General features: G+C 43.2%; 1 protein-coding gene across 1 annotated transcript in view; it reads right to left on the bottom strand.

The window, feature by feature from the left end:
• Positions 1-404: 404 nt before the first annotated feature.
• SLC2A12 (solute carrier family 2 member 12) overlaps positions 405-20,291 on the bottom strand; it is a 56,070-nt gene continuing 36,183 nt past the window's right edge. Inside the window, exons 3-5 of the mRNA XM_060167603.1 lie at positions 16,807-16,929; positions 13,246-13,378; positions 405-1,809 (exon numbers count right to left, since the gene is read on the bottom strand). Of these exons, the coding sequence (XP_060023586.1) occupies positions 1,656-1,809; positions 13,246-13,378; positions 16,807-16,929 (410 nt within the window). The 3' untranslated portion in view covers positions 405-1,655. The remainder of the gene's footprint in view (positions 1,810-13,245; positions 13,379-16,806; positions 16,930-20,291) is intronic.

The following is a 20,291-nucleotide window of genomic DNA, read 5'->3' as shown; positions in this document are numbered from 1 at the left end:
CTTCCAAAACAAGTGAACGATGCATGTTCTAACTTGCATATGAAATGTATCATGCAGAATGAAGACTGCAAATCTCCCTTCCTGGTAACTTCCCCTGCCAATTTTAATTTAGATAGTATGCTTCAGCACCAGGACTTTTAGTCATTCTCCTGAGTTCCTGATAATACAGTTTTACTATTGCTTACATAGCTTGTAGTCAGATCACTTCATTATAAGGGAATGCAGTAGATCATATTTCCTTATATCAAACTGGGACAGTTTCTTATGGGCCAATAGAACATTTTCAAGCTGAATAAAAAGGGCTTTTGACTCTTAGGATTCTCCTTTCTTCAGATTAATCATATTTTTGTGTTCTTTTTCAAGTTAGGTTGTTCAGTACTTTTTGTGTGTGTCTCCCATGGTTTATAATATTAGTCATTTAATGGGTTACTGCATAAGTGGTTTGAGATTCTTTATTGTAGATTTTCTATCATCGTATCCAAATTCTATTGGTAAAATGCCTCCCCACGTCTTAAAATTCAACTGGTGAAATACAGAAGAGAGCAATCCATTGTTGCGTGGGTGAAAACCCAAGTTTCTGGTACAGTCGGTGATCTCTGTTTCATCCTAGAGAAGACCATATTGAGGGAATTGTCCCGATGTTTGGATGTCATTTATCATGTTTGCAGGCATCTGAAAGTCAGCATCAGTTATAGCCTGTAGGCCATAACCTGAGGTAGTGATGATCCTGAGGAGTGCGAAGAATCACAGGAAACTATGGATCGCTATTAAGGTATCAGGAAAGCCTTACAAAGAGGGAACTGTGTAAGCTTGACTTAGTAACTCAGACCTAACTACTGACAGATTTGGATAAATAACCTACTGGCTTGACTTCTTTTCTCGTGTTTTACTAACAGCTACTTCTAAATAAATATGGTCCCAGGATTTTGAAATTGTCCTTTCTAGCCGTATTTTTTTAAAATGGATGGAAAATGCTTATTTTTCTCAACTATTGCAGAGTTGTTTCTCTTAATATTTTATAATACTAATACCAAATTCATAAAAGGATATTTTGAATTACATTGTAGTTCATTATTCATAAAATAGGATGTATAATCTTTATCCTTGTTGAACTGTAATTAGAAATTGATCGCTAAAATCCTAACCAGGACCCTATCCTAACCTAGAACATGTTTGCAGTTGTCCACATTGTGTCCTGGTTCTTTTTTACACAAGACCCAGTGCAGGTAGTGTCTTGGTAGGTAGGCAAAAAACCATAAGTTTATGTTCAGACAGCTTCTGTGTCTTAATGATAAAGCTGCAACTGGCCTCTATGCATACAAACCTTAAGGTAAAAGTTATTCTCGTCACTAGTTCATAGTCTTTCAAAGGCTGCTCTGTGAAGAAGGTGGAAGATAACCAACCGGTATTATTTTTTAACCTGGTATTCTGCTCAGAGTAAGAAAGGGATCACTTGGGACCTTGTTCCTCACCTACCTTTCATGGTTCCTTTTGGGCGGGTAGAGATTAAAGATTGTCTCTATAATTTCAGGGTGTCCCTTTTAAACTAGCTCTGTGATACTGAAGAGAAAACATGGGAGTGGCCAATATGTATTGGTAGGAAGACACCCTAAATGTTCTCATACTGTGTCAACAGTTGTAAGGTTTTGAGGCCATTAGGTCTCTGGAGAAAGCTGCCTTGGCTGTCCCCTACCCCGTAGCTTTTTAGACTCCAAGAACTGATCTTGGGGTTTTCTTTTTTGAAGCTGTTTTGGCACTAATTCCTCTTGGTGATGACTCATAAAACAAATATTGTTTTTCACATAGTTCCTGAAAGAGAAAGAGGCACTAATGAAAATGTCATTCTTAATTTACAGTATTTAAAAATGTGCAGGCTATAATTTTTTAAATCACCCTGGGGCTTTAATGTTTTAGCTCTGCAAAAATAGACCAAGGTTTATTGCAGCGTTTCCACGTGCCATGAAATTAAGTGCACCACAGACCTTTGATCAATCTCATGCAAAGGGTAAGGTGGGGTGCCTTCTTCTCAGAACATAATCATGGCATTCCTGTCTGCAGGGAAGGATTCCAAGGATAGTCTTACATAGAACTACTGAAGATTACATCCCAGATCCTCTTTCATTTCTTCCCTTTTCTCAAACTCTGCTTACCAATATGCCTATCTATATTTATATCTACATATTCTGCTTTCTGCATTATCCCCTCGCCCCTGCATTAACCAATTCATTTCTGCAACATTATTCCCATCAGCATAAAAACATGCTCTAGTATTTTATGTTTATTTAAATAAACACCTTTGAGGGCTTCCCTGGTGGCGCAGTGGTTGAGAGTCCGCCTGCCGATGCAGGGGACGCGGGTTCGTGACCCGGTCCGGGAAGATCCCGCATGCCGCGGAGCGGCTGGGCCCGTGAGCCATGGCCGCTGAGCCTGCGCGTCCGGAGCCTGTGCTCCGCAACGGGAGAGGCCACAACAGTGAGAGGCCCGCAAACCGCAAAAAAAAATAATAATAATTAAATAAACACCTTTGAACCTGTCTCTCCCCTTTCAAATATCCTGTCCTATAATTTAACCAGTTCATCGAGTGGCTACAACATGCCAGGTGCTGTGGATGGAGGAGATAAAGAGTCTGGCTTTCAAGGAGCTTACACCTTAACAGGAGCCAAGCACGTAAGCATATAATTTCAAGCAGTAAGAGTGCTAAGGAGAAAAGTAAACCAAGAAAGGGAAAAAGAATGACTTAGTTGGGGTCTGGGGGACTGTATCATACTGCTGACATCTCTAAAGATCAGGTGACATCTGATCAGAAACTGGAGTGAAGTTAGGGAGGGAACCATGTGAAGGATTGCAGCTAAGTGCTGTGTTGCGGAAAGTCCAATATGGCTAGAGCATGGCGAGTACCTGAATGACAGACGTGAGGTCGGAGGGGAGGGTAGCAGCCATAGTTAAGAAGCTTGAATTTTATTCAAAATGTAGTAGGAGCCATGGGATTTTGAGCTGAGGAATGACGTTTTTAAGACCCATCTAGGGACTTCACTGGTGGCACCTGGATAAGACTCCGTGCTCCCCATGCAGGGGGCCCGCGTTCGATCCGTATCAGGGAATTAGATCCCACATGCATGCTGCAACTAAGAGTTCTCATGCCACAACTAAGGAGCCTGCCTGCCCCAACCAAGACCCGGCACAACCAAATAAATATTTTTTTAAAAAATTTAATCCCTGAGCCTCAGTAAAGTCCTCAGATGATTGCAGCCTTGACCAACAGCTAGATTGCAACTTCCAGGACCAGAGCCGTCCTGCTAAACCACTCCTAAACTCCAGACCCGCAGACACTGTGTGAAATAATAAATGTTTATTACAAAAAATAGACAAAAGATCCATCTAACTGCTGCATGGAAGGTAGCGTGCAGAGCGCAGGAGTTGAAAGAGGAAGACTAGTTCGGAGGTGAGTAAGTCCAAATAAAAGATGGTGGCTTGGATTTAGAACAGTACTGGTGGAAAGTGTATATTCATATGTTTTGTTAACAGCTAACAAGACTTACTGATATTAGCTGTGGGGTGAAAGGAGTAGCGTGGATGAACCCTAAGCCTCTGGCCTCAGAAGTTCCCCCCAAGCAGAAGACCCGTGGAGGAAATGTGACTGGGTGATCAAGGGGACTGGAAATCAAGAGTTCTGTCAGATTAGAGATGCCTGTTGGATGTTCCAACCACAGATGTCAAGTGGACAGTTGGATTTCGGAATTCGAAAATCAGGTAAAAGGTCCGAGACTAGAGATAATCATTTGGGAGTCATCAACTTATGGATGGCTGGTAAAGCCACGGGAATATATCCAAGAAGTGAGTGTAGATGGAGATCTAAGGATTGAGCCCTGGGCGTTATGGTATTTGAAGGGAGGGAGGGAGGAAGGGGAAGCAGCAGAGACCAAGGAATGACTAATGAGGTAGGAGGAAAACCAGGAAACTAATACTCCAGAAGACAAGTGGAAAAAAAAAATGTTTAAAGATAGGGAGCATGAGGGCCTGGGCACGTGTTGCTGGAAAGTCACATGACACGGGAACTGACCCTGAGGTTTGGTAACTCGGCAGAAGTCGTGAGTAGCCTGGGGAGTCAGAAAGCAGGAAAGAAAGCCTGAGAGCAGTAAGTTCAAGAAAGAATGAGAGGTGAGGACCTGGAGACAACAGAGCGCTCTGGAACTGAAAAGTGGGCAGGGAGTGAGTGGGTACCGGGTGGGGAATTTGAGATTTGAGGTCTAGGGAGGTATGTTGTTTAGGATGGGGAGTACTGCAGCTCTGTGTGTGTGTGTGTGATGATAATCCCATAGAAGGGGGAAATTGATGACATGCTCAAGACAAATGAAAGAATTGGCTTTTGCACTGAGAGAGAGAAGGTGGGCATAGATGTAGGTAGTTGAATAGACGGTGTGCAGGATGAAGTGGGCTCTTTCTTTCTGTTTTCTCAGTGAACTAAAAACCCAAGACCATCAGCAGAGAGTGAGGAAGTGGGAGGGAGTGCTGGAGGCTTGAGAGGGGACAGGGTGTGAGGCCACCATCTTGGACAGTAGGAAAATCAACTGACCAGGGCCATGTGGTAGGTTGCAGGACATTCCTGAAGACCTACTTGAGACTTACGTTCATCAGTTTAAAACTGGACTTGTCAGTATAGTTGGGTGTATCTCAAGCCAAGTTCCTTGGACGCAGGGATAAAACAAGCTAAGAATTGGCTTAATCAGAATTAAGGTTTGCCTGAATGGAGGGAGAGAGGGCAGGCTAGAGGGAGGGGTGGTGCATGGGATCTAAGGAAGGTAAGAAAGGAAGTGAGGACACGGGTGATGACTCTTCAGTGGATTCCCAGTCCTGGTAGGTGCTTGAGAGAGTGAGCTGAAACGCAGAGTGGGCCGAGGGTGAGTGGGATGCTTGTGAAAGGAGCAGCAATGGGTAAAGACAGTCGAGGTTATGATCATCCTGTTTGCTCCCCTTCCCAGCATCATCCAGTCCCTCCTTCTGGCTTCAGTGATACCATATTCTCCTGGCTCCTCTCCAGCCTCACCGTTGGCTCCTTTTCAGTCCTTTCGATACTCACTCTCTGCCTGTTCTCTCCGTGTTGGTGTAATCCAGGGCTTGGTCCTGCACCTCATTCTCCTCTCTGCTCTCTGACTAGACGATCTCATCTGGTTCCATAACCTAAATACCACTTACCCGAATCTGACCCTGACTCTGAGTGTCTCCAAAATTTCATACTTAACATATCCAGCTGCCAACCAGTACTATATCCACCTGATGCCTAACGGACGCCTCTGCAATCCTTCCAGCCCTGAAACCTAGTTCTGAAAGGGCTCCCCTGCATTACCGTCCATGCAGTTTCGCAAGCTAAAAATTGAGGTACCACCCTGACTACTTCATTGCCTTACTCCTATATCCAGTTAATTCATTAATTTATTCATTTTCAACAATGAGCTTCAATTATATGCGAAGAAATTATTCCAGGTGCTGGGAAACAACAGTGAACAAAGTATACAAAATTCCCTGCCCTCAAGGAACTTAATGGAGTGAGAGGAGGTAGACAAGAAACCAAGTGAAATATAGAAGGTACCAGCTTTGGGGGAAAAACTGAAAAAAGAGAGTGGATGCAGAGTTGGGACATGATTGTGATTTTAAATAGGGTAACAGGACAATTCAGAAGGAGATAAAGTGGTGAGACAAGTGGATATCTAAGGGAAGGGAACTCTAGACAGAGGAAACCAGGGCAGAGACCCTGAGTCTTGAGCATTGCGTGGTGTGTTTGGGATGCAGCAAAATGGCCAGTGCAGCTGATGAGAGTGAAAGAGGGGGAGAGTAGAAGGATATGTAGGCTGTACGGGCCGTCAAAGCCGCTGGAGGATTTGAGCAAAGGAATAGCTTGATCATATTTAAAGGGATCACTGGCTGCTGTGCTGAAAACAGATCAGAGGGGATGGAGGCTGAAAACAGGACCAGGCAGGTGGTTACTACAGTAACGCAGGAGAGAGCACGGTGACTCAGATCAAGGGAGGGGCAGTGCAGGTGGCAGGCTCTGGATCTATATATTTTTTAAATACATTTATTTATTTAATTTATTTATTTCTGGCTGCGTTGGGTCTTCATTGCTGCGCGCGGGCTTTTTCTAGTTGCAGCAAGCGGGGGCTGCTGTTCGTTGTGGTGTGCAGGCTTCTTATTGCAGTGGCTGCTCTTGTTGCAGAGCACGGGCTCTAGGCGCACGGGCTTCAGTAGTTGCAGCACAGGGGCTCAGTAGTTGTGGCTCACAAGCTCTAGAGCACAGGCTCAGTAGTTGTGGCGCAGGGCTTAGTTGCTCCGAGGCATGTGGGATCTTCCCAGACCAGGGCTCGAACCCGTGTCCCCTGCACTGGCAGGTGGATTCTTAACCACTGCGCTTCCAGGGAAATCCCTGGATCTATTTTTAAATTAGAGCCAACACTGTTTTCTGAAAGATTGAACATGGGGTGGGAGGGAAAGAGTCAGGGGAGACGCCAAGGTTTGTGACCAGAGCAAGTAGAAGGATAAGGTTGACATCAACTGAGGTGGAAAAGTCTGCGAGTGGAGTAGGTTTGGGGAATATTGGGGTTCAATTCAGATCATGTTTGTAATATTTGTTAGACATTTGAAAAGAGTTGGAGAGCAAACAGTTGAATAGACAAGCCTTGTGTTCAGGAGAGATATTGAAGCTGGAGATGTAAATGTTGGATTCAGTGGCATATGGATGGTGTAAAGACCATAACTTTTGAGATCAATGAGCCAGTGAGGGGATAGAGGAGGGGTCAGAGGACGAAGCCCTAGGGCACACCAACTTTAAGACAGCGATAGATGAGATGGAACCAGCAGAGGATGCTGAGGAGGCGTGACTGGTAGGAGACAACCAGGAGGCCGGTCCCTGAAGGCAGTGAAGCAAGTATTTTGGGAAGGAGGGCGTGCTCACCCCAGTCAATGCTGGGGATGGTCACCGCATGGGCTATTAAGACAATGGATGAGAACTGATCACGGGGTTTAGCAACATGGAGGTAACCAGGATGTTAAAAGGAGCAATGACAGTAGAGTAATGGCCATAAAAGTCTCATCAGAGCAGGTTCATGAGAGAATAGGAAGAGAGGAATTGCTGATAGTGAGTAGAGACAACTCTGAAAGAACTTTTCTATAAATGATGGCAAAGAATACAGGTGAAAATAAATGATAGCAGGGCAGGACTTCCCTGGTGGCACAGTGGTTAAGAATCCACCTGCCAGTGCAGGGGACACAAGTTCGATCCCTTGTCCAGGAAGATCCCACACACCACGGAGCAACTAAACCTGTGCGCCACAACTGCTGAGCCTGAGCTCTAGAGCCTGTGAGCCACAACTGCTGAGCCCACATGCCACAACTACTGAAGCCCGTGTGCCTAGAGCCCATGCTCCGCAACAAGAGAAGCACTGCAACGAGAAGCCCGCACACGGCAACCAAGAGTAGCCTCCGCTCTCTGCAACTAGAGAAAGCCCGTGAGCAGCAACGAAGACCCAACACAGCCAAAAATGAATAAATAAAAATAGATAAATCTAATTAAAAATATGATACAAGAGCAAAACCTAGGGAGGAAAATGGGATCAAAAGATCTTTTTTTTTAAGCTGGGGAAAAAAATCACACAAGGTTGCTCTGCTGATGTGACATAGAGATCTAGGAGAGAGGGAAGATACGGATGATGCAGGGGTGATCAGGGAGGACTATTGGGGAATGTTCTGGAGAAGGGAAGGGCAGAGGGCATGAAGTGGTTGGCTTCACATAGGAATGAGTTAAAAGATAGAACCCAGAGGGATGGTGGTGTATTTGGATGCAAATACTGATGTGTGGGTTGAGGTGGAAGGGTAAGGAAGTTCCCTTTCTGATTGTGTTCATTTCTTCCGTGAAGTCAGGAGCAAGGCTGTTGGCGGGAGTGAGGACGGCTAAGGAGGTGGGAGGTTTCCAGAGAGAGGCCGGCATTGAGCAGTTGTCTAGGAGAGACAGTTCATGGACAAGGGACATGGCTGATTGCCAGGCAGCATGGAGGGGGCCTCTTGAGGTCCGTCAGGATGATTGAAGCTGGGCCCCAGCCCTGTGCTCGTGAGCTTTCGCAGCCGTGTTCAGCTGTGTGCCTGCAGACGCTGGCTCGGCGCGCCTTAAAGCAAATGAGCTCACGCCCCTCCCCTGCTGAAAATACTTTAGTAGCTGCCCATTGCACTTAGGATGAAATCCAAACTCAGTCTGTAAAGCCCCACACGTCAGTCTCCACCGACTTCCCCACTGGATCTCAAAGATCGCAGCCTCCTGAGCATCTTTTGGTTCCTGGAACAGGTCCAGTGTGTTTCTGATTTAGTCTTTGCACTAGCTGTTCTCTGCCTGAATTCTCCTTCCCCCTACCTTTGCAGGGTTGGCTCTTCATTACTACTCAGATTTTATCTTAAATGTTATCTCTCAGGATAACCTTCTCAGATCACCAGTCAAAAGTACCCCCCTGGGCTTCCCTGGTGGCGCAGTGGTTAAGAATCCGCCTGCCAGTGCAGGGGACATGGGTTCAAGCCCTGGTTCGGGAAGATCCCACATGCCGCGGAGCAACTAAGCCCGTGCGCCACAACTACTAAGCCTGCGCTCTAGAGCCTGTGAGCCACAACTGCTGAGCCCGCGTGCCACAACTACTGAAGCCTGCATGCCTAGAGCCTGTGCTCCGCAACGAGAAGCCACCGCAATGAGAAGCCTGCACACTGCAATGAAGAGTAGCCCCCACTCGCCGCAACTAGAGAGAGCGCACGCACAGTAACAAAGACCCAACGCAGCCATAAATAAATAAACAAATAAATAAATAAAGTACCCCCTACAATAAGATACCACCTCAAGCCATTAGGTTGGCCACTACCAAAAAAATAAAAAAATAGAAAATAACAAGTGTTGCACTACTATACATAAAATAGATAACTAATATGGGCCTACTATATAGCACAGGGAACTCTACTCAATACTCTGTAATGATCTATATGAGAAAAGAATCTAAAAAAGAGTGGATATATGTATATGTATAACTGATTCACTTTGCTGTACAGCAAACACTAACACAACATTGTAAATCAACTACTCTAATAAAAATGTACAACGAAACAAAAACCCCAAAAAACAAAAGTACCCACACACACACATGCTTACTATCTTAATTCTCATGGCATTTTTGCTCACTGATTAATGTTATAGCACCTAGAACAGTGCGTGGCACGGAACAGGTGCTCAGTAAGTATTTAGCGAATAAATGAATTTGGGTGAATGAATGAAGGAATGACCACATAAAATGAGCTGCTAAAAGTGAAAAATAACCTAAGTCTCAGAACTAAAATATTTACAAAACATTAACTTGTTAGTTTTCTCTAATTGTTTCCACTTAAACTGGGGAAAAGAATGAAAGTCACAGCTGAAACAGCACATATGGCAAATGTCCCATTTTGTGTTTGTGCTTGTAGCTGGCAGGGCACAAGTTCAAAATGAAATCCTTTCAAATTACATTATTGCTGAAATCTTTTCTGACCTCTCCACTGAGTCATTGTTTATCTTACAAGAAACTTAACAACTTTGGAAGAATATTTGTTTTCTCAGCCTTGTAGAAATAGAAGGAAAAGAAGCCAACTCCAAATATGAGAAAGGAAAATATCAAGCGGTATGGAGTACCAAATTTGAAGTTAATTTGATATTATAAATAGTTTCCTTTCTTGCTGCTTAGGAAATCATTGGGACATACACATCTGGACTCTCTTTCCCTGGGGACAAAAGTTGATTAATTGTTTCATTAACTCCGAAGTTCATGAAGACTCCCTTAGCTCGGCAGTAGCCGTCCTCCATCTTCGAGTTCACTTCAACTTTCCTGTCCTCACAAGTCCCCGGGGGCTTTCCACCACCCCCACGTTCACTTAGCTAGTTCGATCACTTTTCAATACCATTATGTATTTTATTTCTATTTTTGCCTCTGCCATTTCCCTCCAGGGAACCTCGTTTAACACACATACTTCATACATAACTTTGGTCAATTTATATCATTCAGGCTGCTTACATTTTCATTTTTAAAGCATTTGCCAACCTACTGCTTCAAGCTAAGGCATGTCCCAGGCTCTTTGATGTTGCAGAAATCGGAGTTAGCCAAGATTTCTGAAGGCAACTGTTTCCTTTCTGCCCTCAGGTACTGGGCTTTCCCCACAAAAATGCATCCCTGGTAGACACTGCTGCTTGCTCCTCCTAGAAATGAATTTGAAATGCAGAATTGTTTTGCCACCTTGTCTTTCATAATTCGCACCTGTGCCCTTATCTCTATTTGTTCTTCTACACCAACCTCCTGGTACTTGTGGAATCTGTCTAGGGGTGGGTAGTACTTGGGCTTTTGGATCTCTCCTAATTTGCAATTTAAAACTTTCTTGGAGAGGGTCTGGATTTAAGTTTGAGTAATTCAAAAACGTTTCATCATGCAGAGTTTTGTTAATTTAGACAGATTTCTTCCCCACCCCGAATTCTGAATGAATGAATATGTTTTGTTGAGTCTTAGACACCCAGATCACTATGTTCTTACGGAATGTCTTATTCTGGAGGCCTACTGGATGGAAAGATTGGCTTAAGTTTTGTCTTCAAATTTGGTTTGAAATTTGATCCATTCTGACAGCCCCATATTAAAAAAAAAAAATCTAAAGGTTTCTTAACCTTAATTCGTTGAGTACATTCTGCCTTCAAGTTAGACTTTTTAGAAAAGAGGGCAATGAGGAGTGATTCTTAGTTTCGTTCAATGAATTCATTGCTGCTTTCTCCCTGCTTCAGTTTTTTAGTTAGTACTGCTCACAAGAATTGTAACAAACCTTTATTGTTAAAGGCATTCTCTACCCCAGTGCATATGCCCTTCCTCTGCACTTGCCAGCACAGTGTATTGCAGTGGTCTGTTTTCTGGTCTGCCTCTCCAAATAAAGGAGCTATGGGTTCTTTGTCTCCTATATTTTCAGTCCTTTCCTAATACAGTGTCTACTCCATAGTAGATAATCAACAATGAGTTGAATGAATAATCTCTGAAGTTGCGGGCAGGGAGTGGTATGGTGCAGGCCGTATGTCTCTCTTTTCTGAACACATACCTCTTGCTGTTGCACAGATTGTTAGATCATAAGATTAAATCTCGTCTGTGATCCACAGATCAAAACTTGTTGTGGTTTATATTGTTACCCATAATCTAATCCCCACACACAATGAATTCAGCATTGGATTGACCACAAGGTATCCAACTGAACAGTGGCTACTTTTTAATCATCTGCTAGGAATCAATTTCAAGCTAGGCACTGTAGAGGTTACATATGAAAGGTAATGGGCCAAGACCATTCCCAGATGCCAAAACTTTATAACCTACTTAATGAAGGAAGTGAAATCACTGGAGTTTTAGCTAAGGCAATATAAAAAGAAAATGGGAATTCCCTGGCAGTCCAGTGGTTAGGGCTCCCCATGTCCACTGCAAGGGGCACAGGTTCGATCCCTGGTCAGGAAACTAAGATCCTGCATGCCCTGTGGCGTGACCAAAAAAAAAAAAAAAATGTGGGATTAGGAAATATTGATGATCCTGGTGAAAGGAATACTATCAGGGCTAGGGTTACTCAAGGCTTTGAAGATGAGGATTTGCATTGGCCCTTAAGGCATAAGGCTATAGGGTTAACTCTTCAAAGATAACTCTCATGTTACAGTTTACAGATGAAGGCACTGTGTTATCAAGGTCTGAGGCTGTTAGTTATTTGAATCATGTATGTGTAATTAATTGTCGTTCAGTTTCTGTGCTCTCCAAGAAATCCAATTATTTGACTTCAACTTGAATAGAGCCAGGCAATGCTCTGGCCAGGCCAAGGAGATAGCCGGCTTTCCTGACAATTATATTTCTCTTTGTAAATGAATACTTTTCATTTTCATTGAAGGCTTTCAAAATAGGGCCCTATCAGCATCAAAAATTATCCCTACAGTTGACATTTACCTTGAGTTAAGAGAAAAGTTTTTCTGCTTACTAAAATGAAATGTCTTTAAAATGTAAACCTTTTTTTTTTTTTTTTTTTTTTTTGGCCACCCCTCTCGGCTTGTGAGATCTTAGTTCCCTGACCAGGTATTGAACCCGGGCCCTGACAGTGAGAGTGCCAAGTCCTAACAACTGGACCGCCAGGGCATTCCCTGTAAACCATTTTAAAGTATATAAGGTACAAAGTAAAAATCATCCATACTGCTACTTACTTCATACCCTAATAATAATAAAAAACATTATATAATACTAATAAGCCAGGATTAAGAGCTCGGTCTATATATGTGTACACATACCTACCATCAATTCACCTATCAGGTTTACCCTTCCTTCAGACAAAAGCGGAAGAATCACTATGCCCACAATTTCTGTAGCCATCACACATTTCTCTCTACTGTAATGAAAGTTTTTTTAGAAGAAAGGCACAAACGGTAATTATGTAGTTTCCTCCTGTTATATTAAAGTCCACGAACAAGTATCCCTACATTTTTGGGCAGAATGATTAAATCCTAGGAAGTGCAACAAGTTCCCCTTCATTCCTGGCCCCTGTGCATCCTCTCCTCCCCCAGGCCACAGTTTCGACAGTCAGAGCTGTGAGACCTGCTCCTAAAGAAGAGGGGAGTATTCTCCAGGCCACTGCTATGTCAGATTGTTCAAGCAGTCTCTCCCTATGAATTTTATTTAACCAGTGTTCTAACTGCCTATTCATGTAGGAAACTCTTTATCTTTCTTAGTGCACTTTGTGCCATATTTGGAATAATTGTAGACATTTAAGCCCAAGAGTTTTCCTGGTAACCTTAGCCTTAACAAGTGTTTAGGGCTTAGAGACCTACAAGTGTGATAGAGGTGGAAGGCTGAAGCCCACGGTGCTAGCACAAGGCAAGCAGGACATTCCAGGACCACCTGAAACCCCAAGCAACTCCCACCCACTGTGTGGAAAACCAGAGATGGGCGAGGTTCTTCAATCATTACTGAAAAGAGCTTTGAAAGTTTCACTTGTTAGAAAGTTCTGCTTATTCCAATTCCTTAGCTGAATTAACCAAATTAAACGCATGGCAGAGAAACTCAAATTATGCTTTGAGATATGGTTTCTCCACCAAAGGGAATATCCTAAAAAATTTCAGATATTATTATTATTCCACTGTATATAAAAGCTGAAGTTTTGATCAAAGAGTGTTGCTTGGAGAGCAGTGCTCATAATACTCACTCTTTTGCCAGCTCCATTGATATTTGTTCCAAAGAGCATCCCTTTGTTTCGGGTATAAACACAACAACAAAAACCAGAGATGCTAGACTCATAATTGTATATATAAAGCACACACATGGCAGGCCAATGAGATCTAGAGAGGACAAAAGAAATTGGTTAGAGATGCATTTTGTGTTGCTTTCATCCCATTTGTGGACAGCTGCTTCTTACAGCATATATGAAAACATATGTATTTTCAAACATGCTGGTTGTACCCAGGGAAATAGCAATCACAAATTAAAAATATAGCCAGCCTCTGAAAGTTTCATTTTCACAAACAACCCCAGCTTTCTCTGGTAAAGTGAATAGCAGTCTTGTAAATATCACAATTTAAACCCAATGCCATCTTCTTGGTGAACATAATACTTTTCGTTTTCAAAATGGTAATAGAAATGCTCATTGCCAAAAAAAAAAAAAAAAAAAAAAACTCAAACAACACAGAAACACATAAAACAGAAGGTAAACTATCTCCTCTCTCCTCACCCTCTACCATTCCTCTCTTGGGAATCCCCGCCATAGCAGTTTGGTTTCTACTTGGTAGACATTTTTAAAGACCTATTTATACAGATGGACTCTTCTTGGAATGAGCTCCCCCTTCTTTTCTCTGATTTGAATAAATCGTTTCCTGTTGGCAATATTTCATCATTTTAGTAGCTGGCAGTATTTGTAATACTGCTTCCTGGATTCAGAGAAAAAAAGTGATAATGGTTCGAATGAAAGGCATTGACTTGCTAAGATGCATCAGCAAGAAGCAGGACCCTCCAAGTTCTGATGGATCTCACCCGCCAACCTAGTTTTCCTTCTGAGCGCTTCTAGCCAGAGGTACAGTCCCTTTGTAGTACTGACCAAGGTCAAGTTATGTTAGCTGGTGAGAGGTGGCCCCCGATGCACTTGAGTCTGCCCTTGCACTGCGGCACCCCAGGCTCAGCGGAAAGTCCAGTGTGGCCAGGAGCAGGGAGGAGGAGGCTGGATTTTTTTGAACACAGGCTCAGACCAGCCACAGACTGAAACAATGCAAATAGCCCTTAGCGGCCACAAATCACAACTGGTCAGTCGGGAACATTGACTGAGCAGTTATGCGGAAGGCATTTGGTAATGCAAAGTGGAAGGAGCTATGCATATTAACCACTTATAGGTCAGCTGTGCTGAGGTGGGGAGAAGCAGGGAGAAGGAACAGCTCTGCAGTCCTTCTGGCAATTTTAATTGAAGTCCGCTCCCTCTGTGCTTTTCTTGCTGCTAACACAGGGTTTTGTCCAAGAGAGTGCTTAATAAAGTGCTTGGAGAATTGGTCCTTCTTTCCTCTCTGGGGCATAAAACCAGAAAATAAAAAGTGGAAAAAAAAAAAAAACCCAAAACGTCATCTCAGCAAACTTATATGCTCTTCTGTTTGAGTATTTTCAGTAACAAGGAACTCATCACTTATCAAAAATGCACACTACATTGCGAGTCAGCCCTGTCTGTTTCAAACATATTCCTCACTCATTCCTAAGCCCAAGCCTACCTTCCGGGAACTTGGGTTCAGAGGTTCTGCTTTGTCCTCTGGATCAGCCTTCCTCATCCCTTCACGAAAATGGCGCAAATATTTGAATGCACCTCCATCCCTTGCTGAGCATTCTCTTGTCCAAGTCAAACTCCCAAACTCTTGCAACCGTTCTTCACAGACCATAGGTCACCTGCCATGTTATCCAGGTTGCCCTCCCTTGGTGGGCACACTGCAACCCTCGTCAAATATTTTACTCAGAGCTCAGAGCAATACTGCAGCTGTATTATGAGCACAGCAGAGTATGTCTGTGTCTCTGGTACACTCTGTTCTTATTGATACAGCTGAAATTGTGCTAAAAGTTGGTGTCCAAGGGCTTGCCACCAAGCAGAACCCTTATATCTTTTACTTGGAAAATTGATTTTTGAAAAGAAGTACAGAATTTCAAACTTAGTCCGATGAAATGTCATTTACAGGTTTGAGCTCATTCCCGAATTTTTTTTTTAATGAGTATGCTTTCCCAACATTTGTTCTAAGAGCCCATGCAGAACTTCTGAATCTTCATCAAGCTCGTCCTAGGTATTAGCTATCCTTCCCAGAAATTCGTGTCGTCTTTATTCAACCTTCATCATTTCCATTCTTTCTTTTATATTTCTCCTTCTCCATATAAACAGTAGGTAAGTGTGTGTGTTGTGTGTGTGTGAGAAGGTGAAGGGCACGGGTCTATGTGTGTGATCTAAGCAGGAGACGTACGGTTGATGCAAATGACCAGTTCCTGTGTTTCCTTTCATCTTGGGCTATTTCCAAAAATGTAGGACATAAATATTTTAAAATTTTGTGTAAAAACCCAAACTGTGCTTAATTAATAACTCTAAAAGTTCATTTCCAAAAGTAGATACACTCCAAAAAAATCAACAAGATTCAGAAGTACTACATATAGATATATACTTTTTTGACTATACATCCACTTTTGAAATGGTATCTATATATTATCTCTGTATTATAGATACTATTTAATATTTATGCATTATATATATACATATAAAATAAAGGAAGGGATGAAAACTCAACTCATTGGTCAGTTTTGGAGGATGCTGGGGAACTACCTCATTATTTTGAAAAGTAGAAAATAAAGAGAAAGTTTCAAACATTAATCTTGGCTTTCTTATATGATTCATACTTCAGGGCAGGCAAATAACTAATGAGAAAAAATTTCTCCTTAAGAGAAGTATTGCTGATAAAAAACTTAGTAGGAATAATGAAATGAAGATAACGGATCTGGGAAATGATCCTCAAAGGATGCAGGCATGACAAAGTGGGAGATAAGCACACAGGACATGCCTCTGATGGCAGGACACAGGCCATCACCTGGGAAGGAGTTTGCAAATAAACAAGAAAATCTAAATCTTTGTCAGCCTCTACATCTAAATAGCAGTTTACAGGAAACACAAAGGACAGAGGGTCACGTGATGTGACTACAATCAGCAAATCCAACCCCGGGGAAAACTCTATGAAACAAACGACCCAGTTTCTTCATTAAAAATATAAAGTGTAGGGGGAGGAGAAATGGAGGTGAAACCTACAGATTATGAGACATATCAATCAACCATAAATTAAGTATTTGGATTGTGATTCAAACAAACTATAAAAAATAATTATGAGACAATTGGAAGGATGTGAACACAGACTGGATACTTGCTACCAAGAGACTATTAATAGTATAATATTTTTAGGTGTGATAATGATGTTGAAGTTATAGTGTTTAAGTGTCTTATCTTTTAGAGGTCCCTGCTGAAATTTTAGAGACAAAATGACATGTTTGGACAATGACTCCAAATAATTTGGGGGGCAGAGCAGGTGGGGTCATAAATGAAGACTGATAAAGTTTTAAATTGGGTGGTCAGTACATCAGGTTCACTGCCATTCTCTTTACTTTTGAGTGTGTTTGAAAATGTTGACGAGAAAATGTTTTTCAGGCGAGTGTGCTTCCCTAAGATTCGTCCTAAGAGCACAAAAGGCGTTAGAGGAAAGCGAGTTCTTACCTGTCACAGTCAAAAAGGTCAGAGAGATGAGGAGATTGATGCCCCAGTTCATGCTAGAAGTTAGAGCCATGGCTCGTCCTCGAATTCCACCAGGAAAAATCTCACTCAGCACCAGCCAGGGCACTGGAAGACAAGGAAGAGTGGGTGGGGGACAGCAAAATGATCAAAAAGCCATTGAAGCTGAGGGCCAGCCCACTGACCTCTGCCCTAGTCCCTCATGATCTGTGGTTGGAGAGCAGGGCCAGGTCCTTTTACAGGACGAGGGAGGAGAGAGTGTGCTTCCTCCTCACCTCCAATCAAGTGAGAAGGGATTCAGGAGAAACACTGAGAGAGCTTGACAATGGTCCCTGGAAGTAGAGGGAGGGACATAAAGGGCTGGTAGGGGACACTGGCCTGAGACACGCAAACAGAAAGGGCAGTGGCTAGGGCCATCTGCCCACGACAAGGGGCAGCTATGAGCCTCAGTGCCAGAGCCCGGATCTATCTGCTTTCCTCTGGGCCCTTACCTGTAACCTCCTCTGCCCCCGACCTTTGCCAAGTCCAACATCATAGCTACTGAGTGGGTAGGAAGTAGAGCCAGGAGGGCGGAGGAAGGAGGCTGGCTCCTCTCCCCTCCCCCACTTGGGCTTCCTGGCCTGTGGCAAGCTGGGTGGAGAGAAGCTCTCAATTAGACAGAGCTCCAGGATTCGGTGTTACGCCAGGCCAAACATTTGACTTTCTGAAAGGAGACGACTCTTGGCACGAAAACTGATCAGAGGACTTTTTATGATCTGAGAGTGACACAAAACATTATAGGACCTGCCTGACGGGATTAGAAAGGGCAGCAGAGGAGCAAATTAACTTGTCTTCTGCTCACAGCCTATCAAATCCAGTTTGCCGAATAGCTACCAGTTCTTCCAATGGGCTGAGACCTTTACAAACCTTATCTCATTTGATCCTCGCTGAATTCCTACCAGATAGGAACTATATCACTCTCCCTCTTTTATAGAAGAGGAAATGGAGGCTTAAAGGAGTTCATAATTTGCCAAGGTCCCAGAGCCCAGAGGTGGCGCTGAGCCTGGGCAGCCTCTGGAACTCGTGCTTTTTCATCTTGGTGCTCTCTTGGGGGAGGCTCAATAAATATTCGTTAATGAATACATAAATGTGGAGTATCAGCACCTCTGATTCTGAGGAAAGAAGGGCTTAGGAGCTGTCCCAGCCCTGCTCCCTGCTGGCTAAGTCACATTGTGTTGCAAAGCCGGTGTTCAGATACAGACCAGATGCATCCTCTTGCCCGAGAGGAGGCGGTGTGAGGGAGGAAGCAAGAGGCCAGGGAGCGGCCCCCCGCCAGCAACCACCTGGGCTGCCAGGGCCAGCCAGAATCATGGAGCAGTCACCTGTGTCTCTGATTGAAAAGTCACCTCTCGCGACAAGATCATGCTCTGTAGAGAAAACACCTGCTTGGAGTAAATGTGCTGTTTCAAAGTAAGAAAAATATTTAAATTATACAAGAGGGCTGGGAACACATTTTTTTCTTGATTATCTTCTCCAAGTGAATCTATGTGGGGCGGGGGCGAGAACTGTAACCAAAGGAACATGATTATTATTGTTCTAATTAATAGGGAATTCAAAAATAACATTCCAGATCCCTCCCCTCCACTCTTTCCCCCAGAAGACCTTCACTAGATTCTTGCAGATTATATCCTTGGAGACGGGTGCAAAGCTCAGGTAACCTTGCCTTGAGGTTTGCAAGACAGGGGATCTGGATCTGAGTAGAATGACAGCTGCATAATTCTGGTGAAGCCTTTGTAATGACCTGTCCTTGGGCAAATACAAGATGAAAGTATGTAAGTCCACTCTGTTGAAGATAAATAATCTATGCTGCAAGCCAATACCCCAGGACCCTTCCTGCCTTGGGTATTTGGTGAGGGTAGGGGTGGAGCAGAGCGTTCCTTATGGCCTTTTGCTCTAGCAGCCGTGAGGAAAACGTGGGGGAATGGACAGGCTGATTTTCTTTGACAAGAGTTAGCACTGGTTTTCTTGATCTACTTCCATCCCCACTTCATCACCTCTGATATACCCCGCTTCCCCTCCCCACCTTGCATCATGATGGCTTCTTGGAATTATTTGGTGGGGTTTGGGGAAAATCCTTTCCACGCTGTCCTCAGATGAGAATGAGTTGATCCTGCTGTTACAGAGAGTGGTGGATCTTACCAACAAGAAGATGGGACAGTTGCACAAAGCACTAGTTATAAGTGCTCAGTCTGAACTGTCAAGGGCTCACCTAAAAGCACCCGGCAACCACACTGAGGCCTGTCCTAGGCATGCATTCAGTGCAGCAGCTGAGCCAAGTTCTTGGGCAGTTTAACCAGTCAGTGAGCAATGAACTGAATACTGAAAAACAGACTTCCGTCAGTCTCTGATGGGCCCTTGTTGTCAGGCAAAACTTACACCTGACATTTCCAAAAGTAATATATCATTGCTGAATGCGACTACTTCTTTTTTGATCTAGTGGAGAAATTTCAAGAATCGATGCCTTGGTTTATGTAATATTGACAAACTGGATGTTGCAGCAATGGACAAAGGTTTTGACAAGGATGGTTCAACACCCCCAATATGGAACCTGTCAAGTCAAAAATAAGGAGAGTAAATAATAAATATTTGTAAATTAATTTAAATAATTAATTAATTATAATGTTAAAATAATTTTAACAATGATCTCAGAACCATAAAAATCGCAGGTTTTCAGATCCAGAGAGCGTGAAATAAAAATCTGAAAGTGGAACTTGCAGCAAGATAGAATTTACTGAGAGGGTAAAGTCTTCCCATGGAAGACTTAGGAGCAAGATGGTGCCAGAATCTTATAGGCCTCCATGTTGCCTGAAAAAGGGCTGTGAGCACCCAAAGCAGAAGGAATGGAGAAGCTCTTTCAATTCATAAGTAAAGAGCAAAGAGGTATAAATCATCACATACGGATATATATTGGTATTCAATAATAACAGGTGGAAGTTTTTTTGTTGTTGTTTGTTTGTTTGAATCCCTAATGTTTTTCCAATGAGATGGCCTAATTTCTCTCCAATAAAAATCAAGCTATTGTCACGTGCCACAGTAAGATGGTGGCTCTCTCTGGCTGTCCTCATTATCCCCTTCCCTGATGACAGGCCCACAGGGGGTGCTTTGCGCTATCTGCTCGTGAGGAATCCACAGAGTAGTCAGAGATATAATAACTCTTCTACAGTGAATGAAGCCACTCACTGCAGCTTAGCAGGCCCTGCAACAATTCTCCTCGATGCCTGTTATTTCACCTTTAACCCCATTATTCCAGGCCCACCTCAGCAATATGTACTTGTGTAAATGTTAGAGTCTGCACGTGTCTTTAAAGTCTTCTCTAGGTTACAAGGGTTGAGGAAATTTTGGTCTTGCTGGGAGCTAATTGTCCACAAATATTGAACCTCATATTTCACATGGCATTAAATCACCAGGGCTGCCCATCAGAACTTGCCCAA

This window comes from Lagenorhynchus albirostris, chromosome 12 (assembly GCF_949774975.1).
Source record: "Lagenorhynchus albirostris chromosome 12, mLagAlb1.1, whole genome shotgun sequence".
NCBI lineage: Eukaryota > Metazoa > Chordata > Mammalia > Artiodactyla > Delphinidae > Lagenorhynchus > Lagenorhynchus albirostris.
Note: the sequence above shows the minus strand (reverse complement) of the source record. Positions and strands in the feature narration are given on the sequence as shown.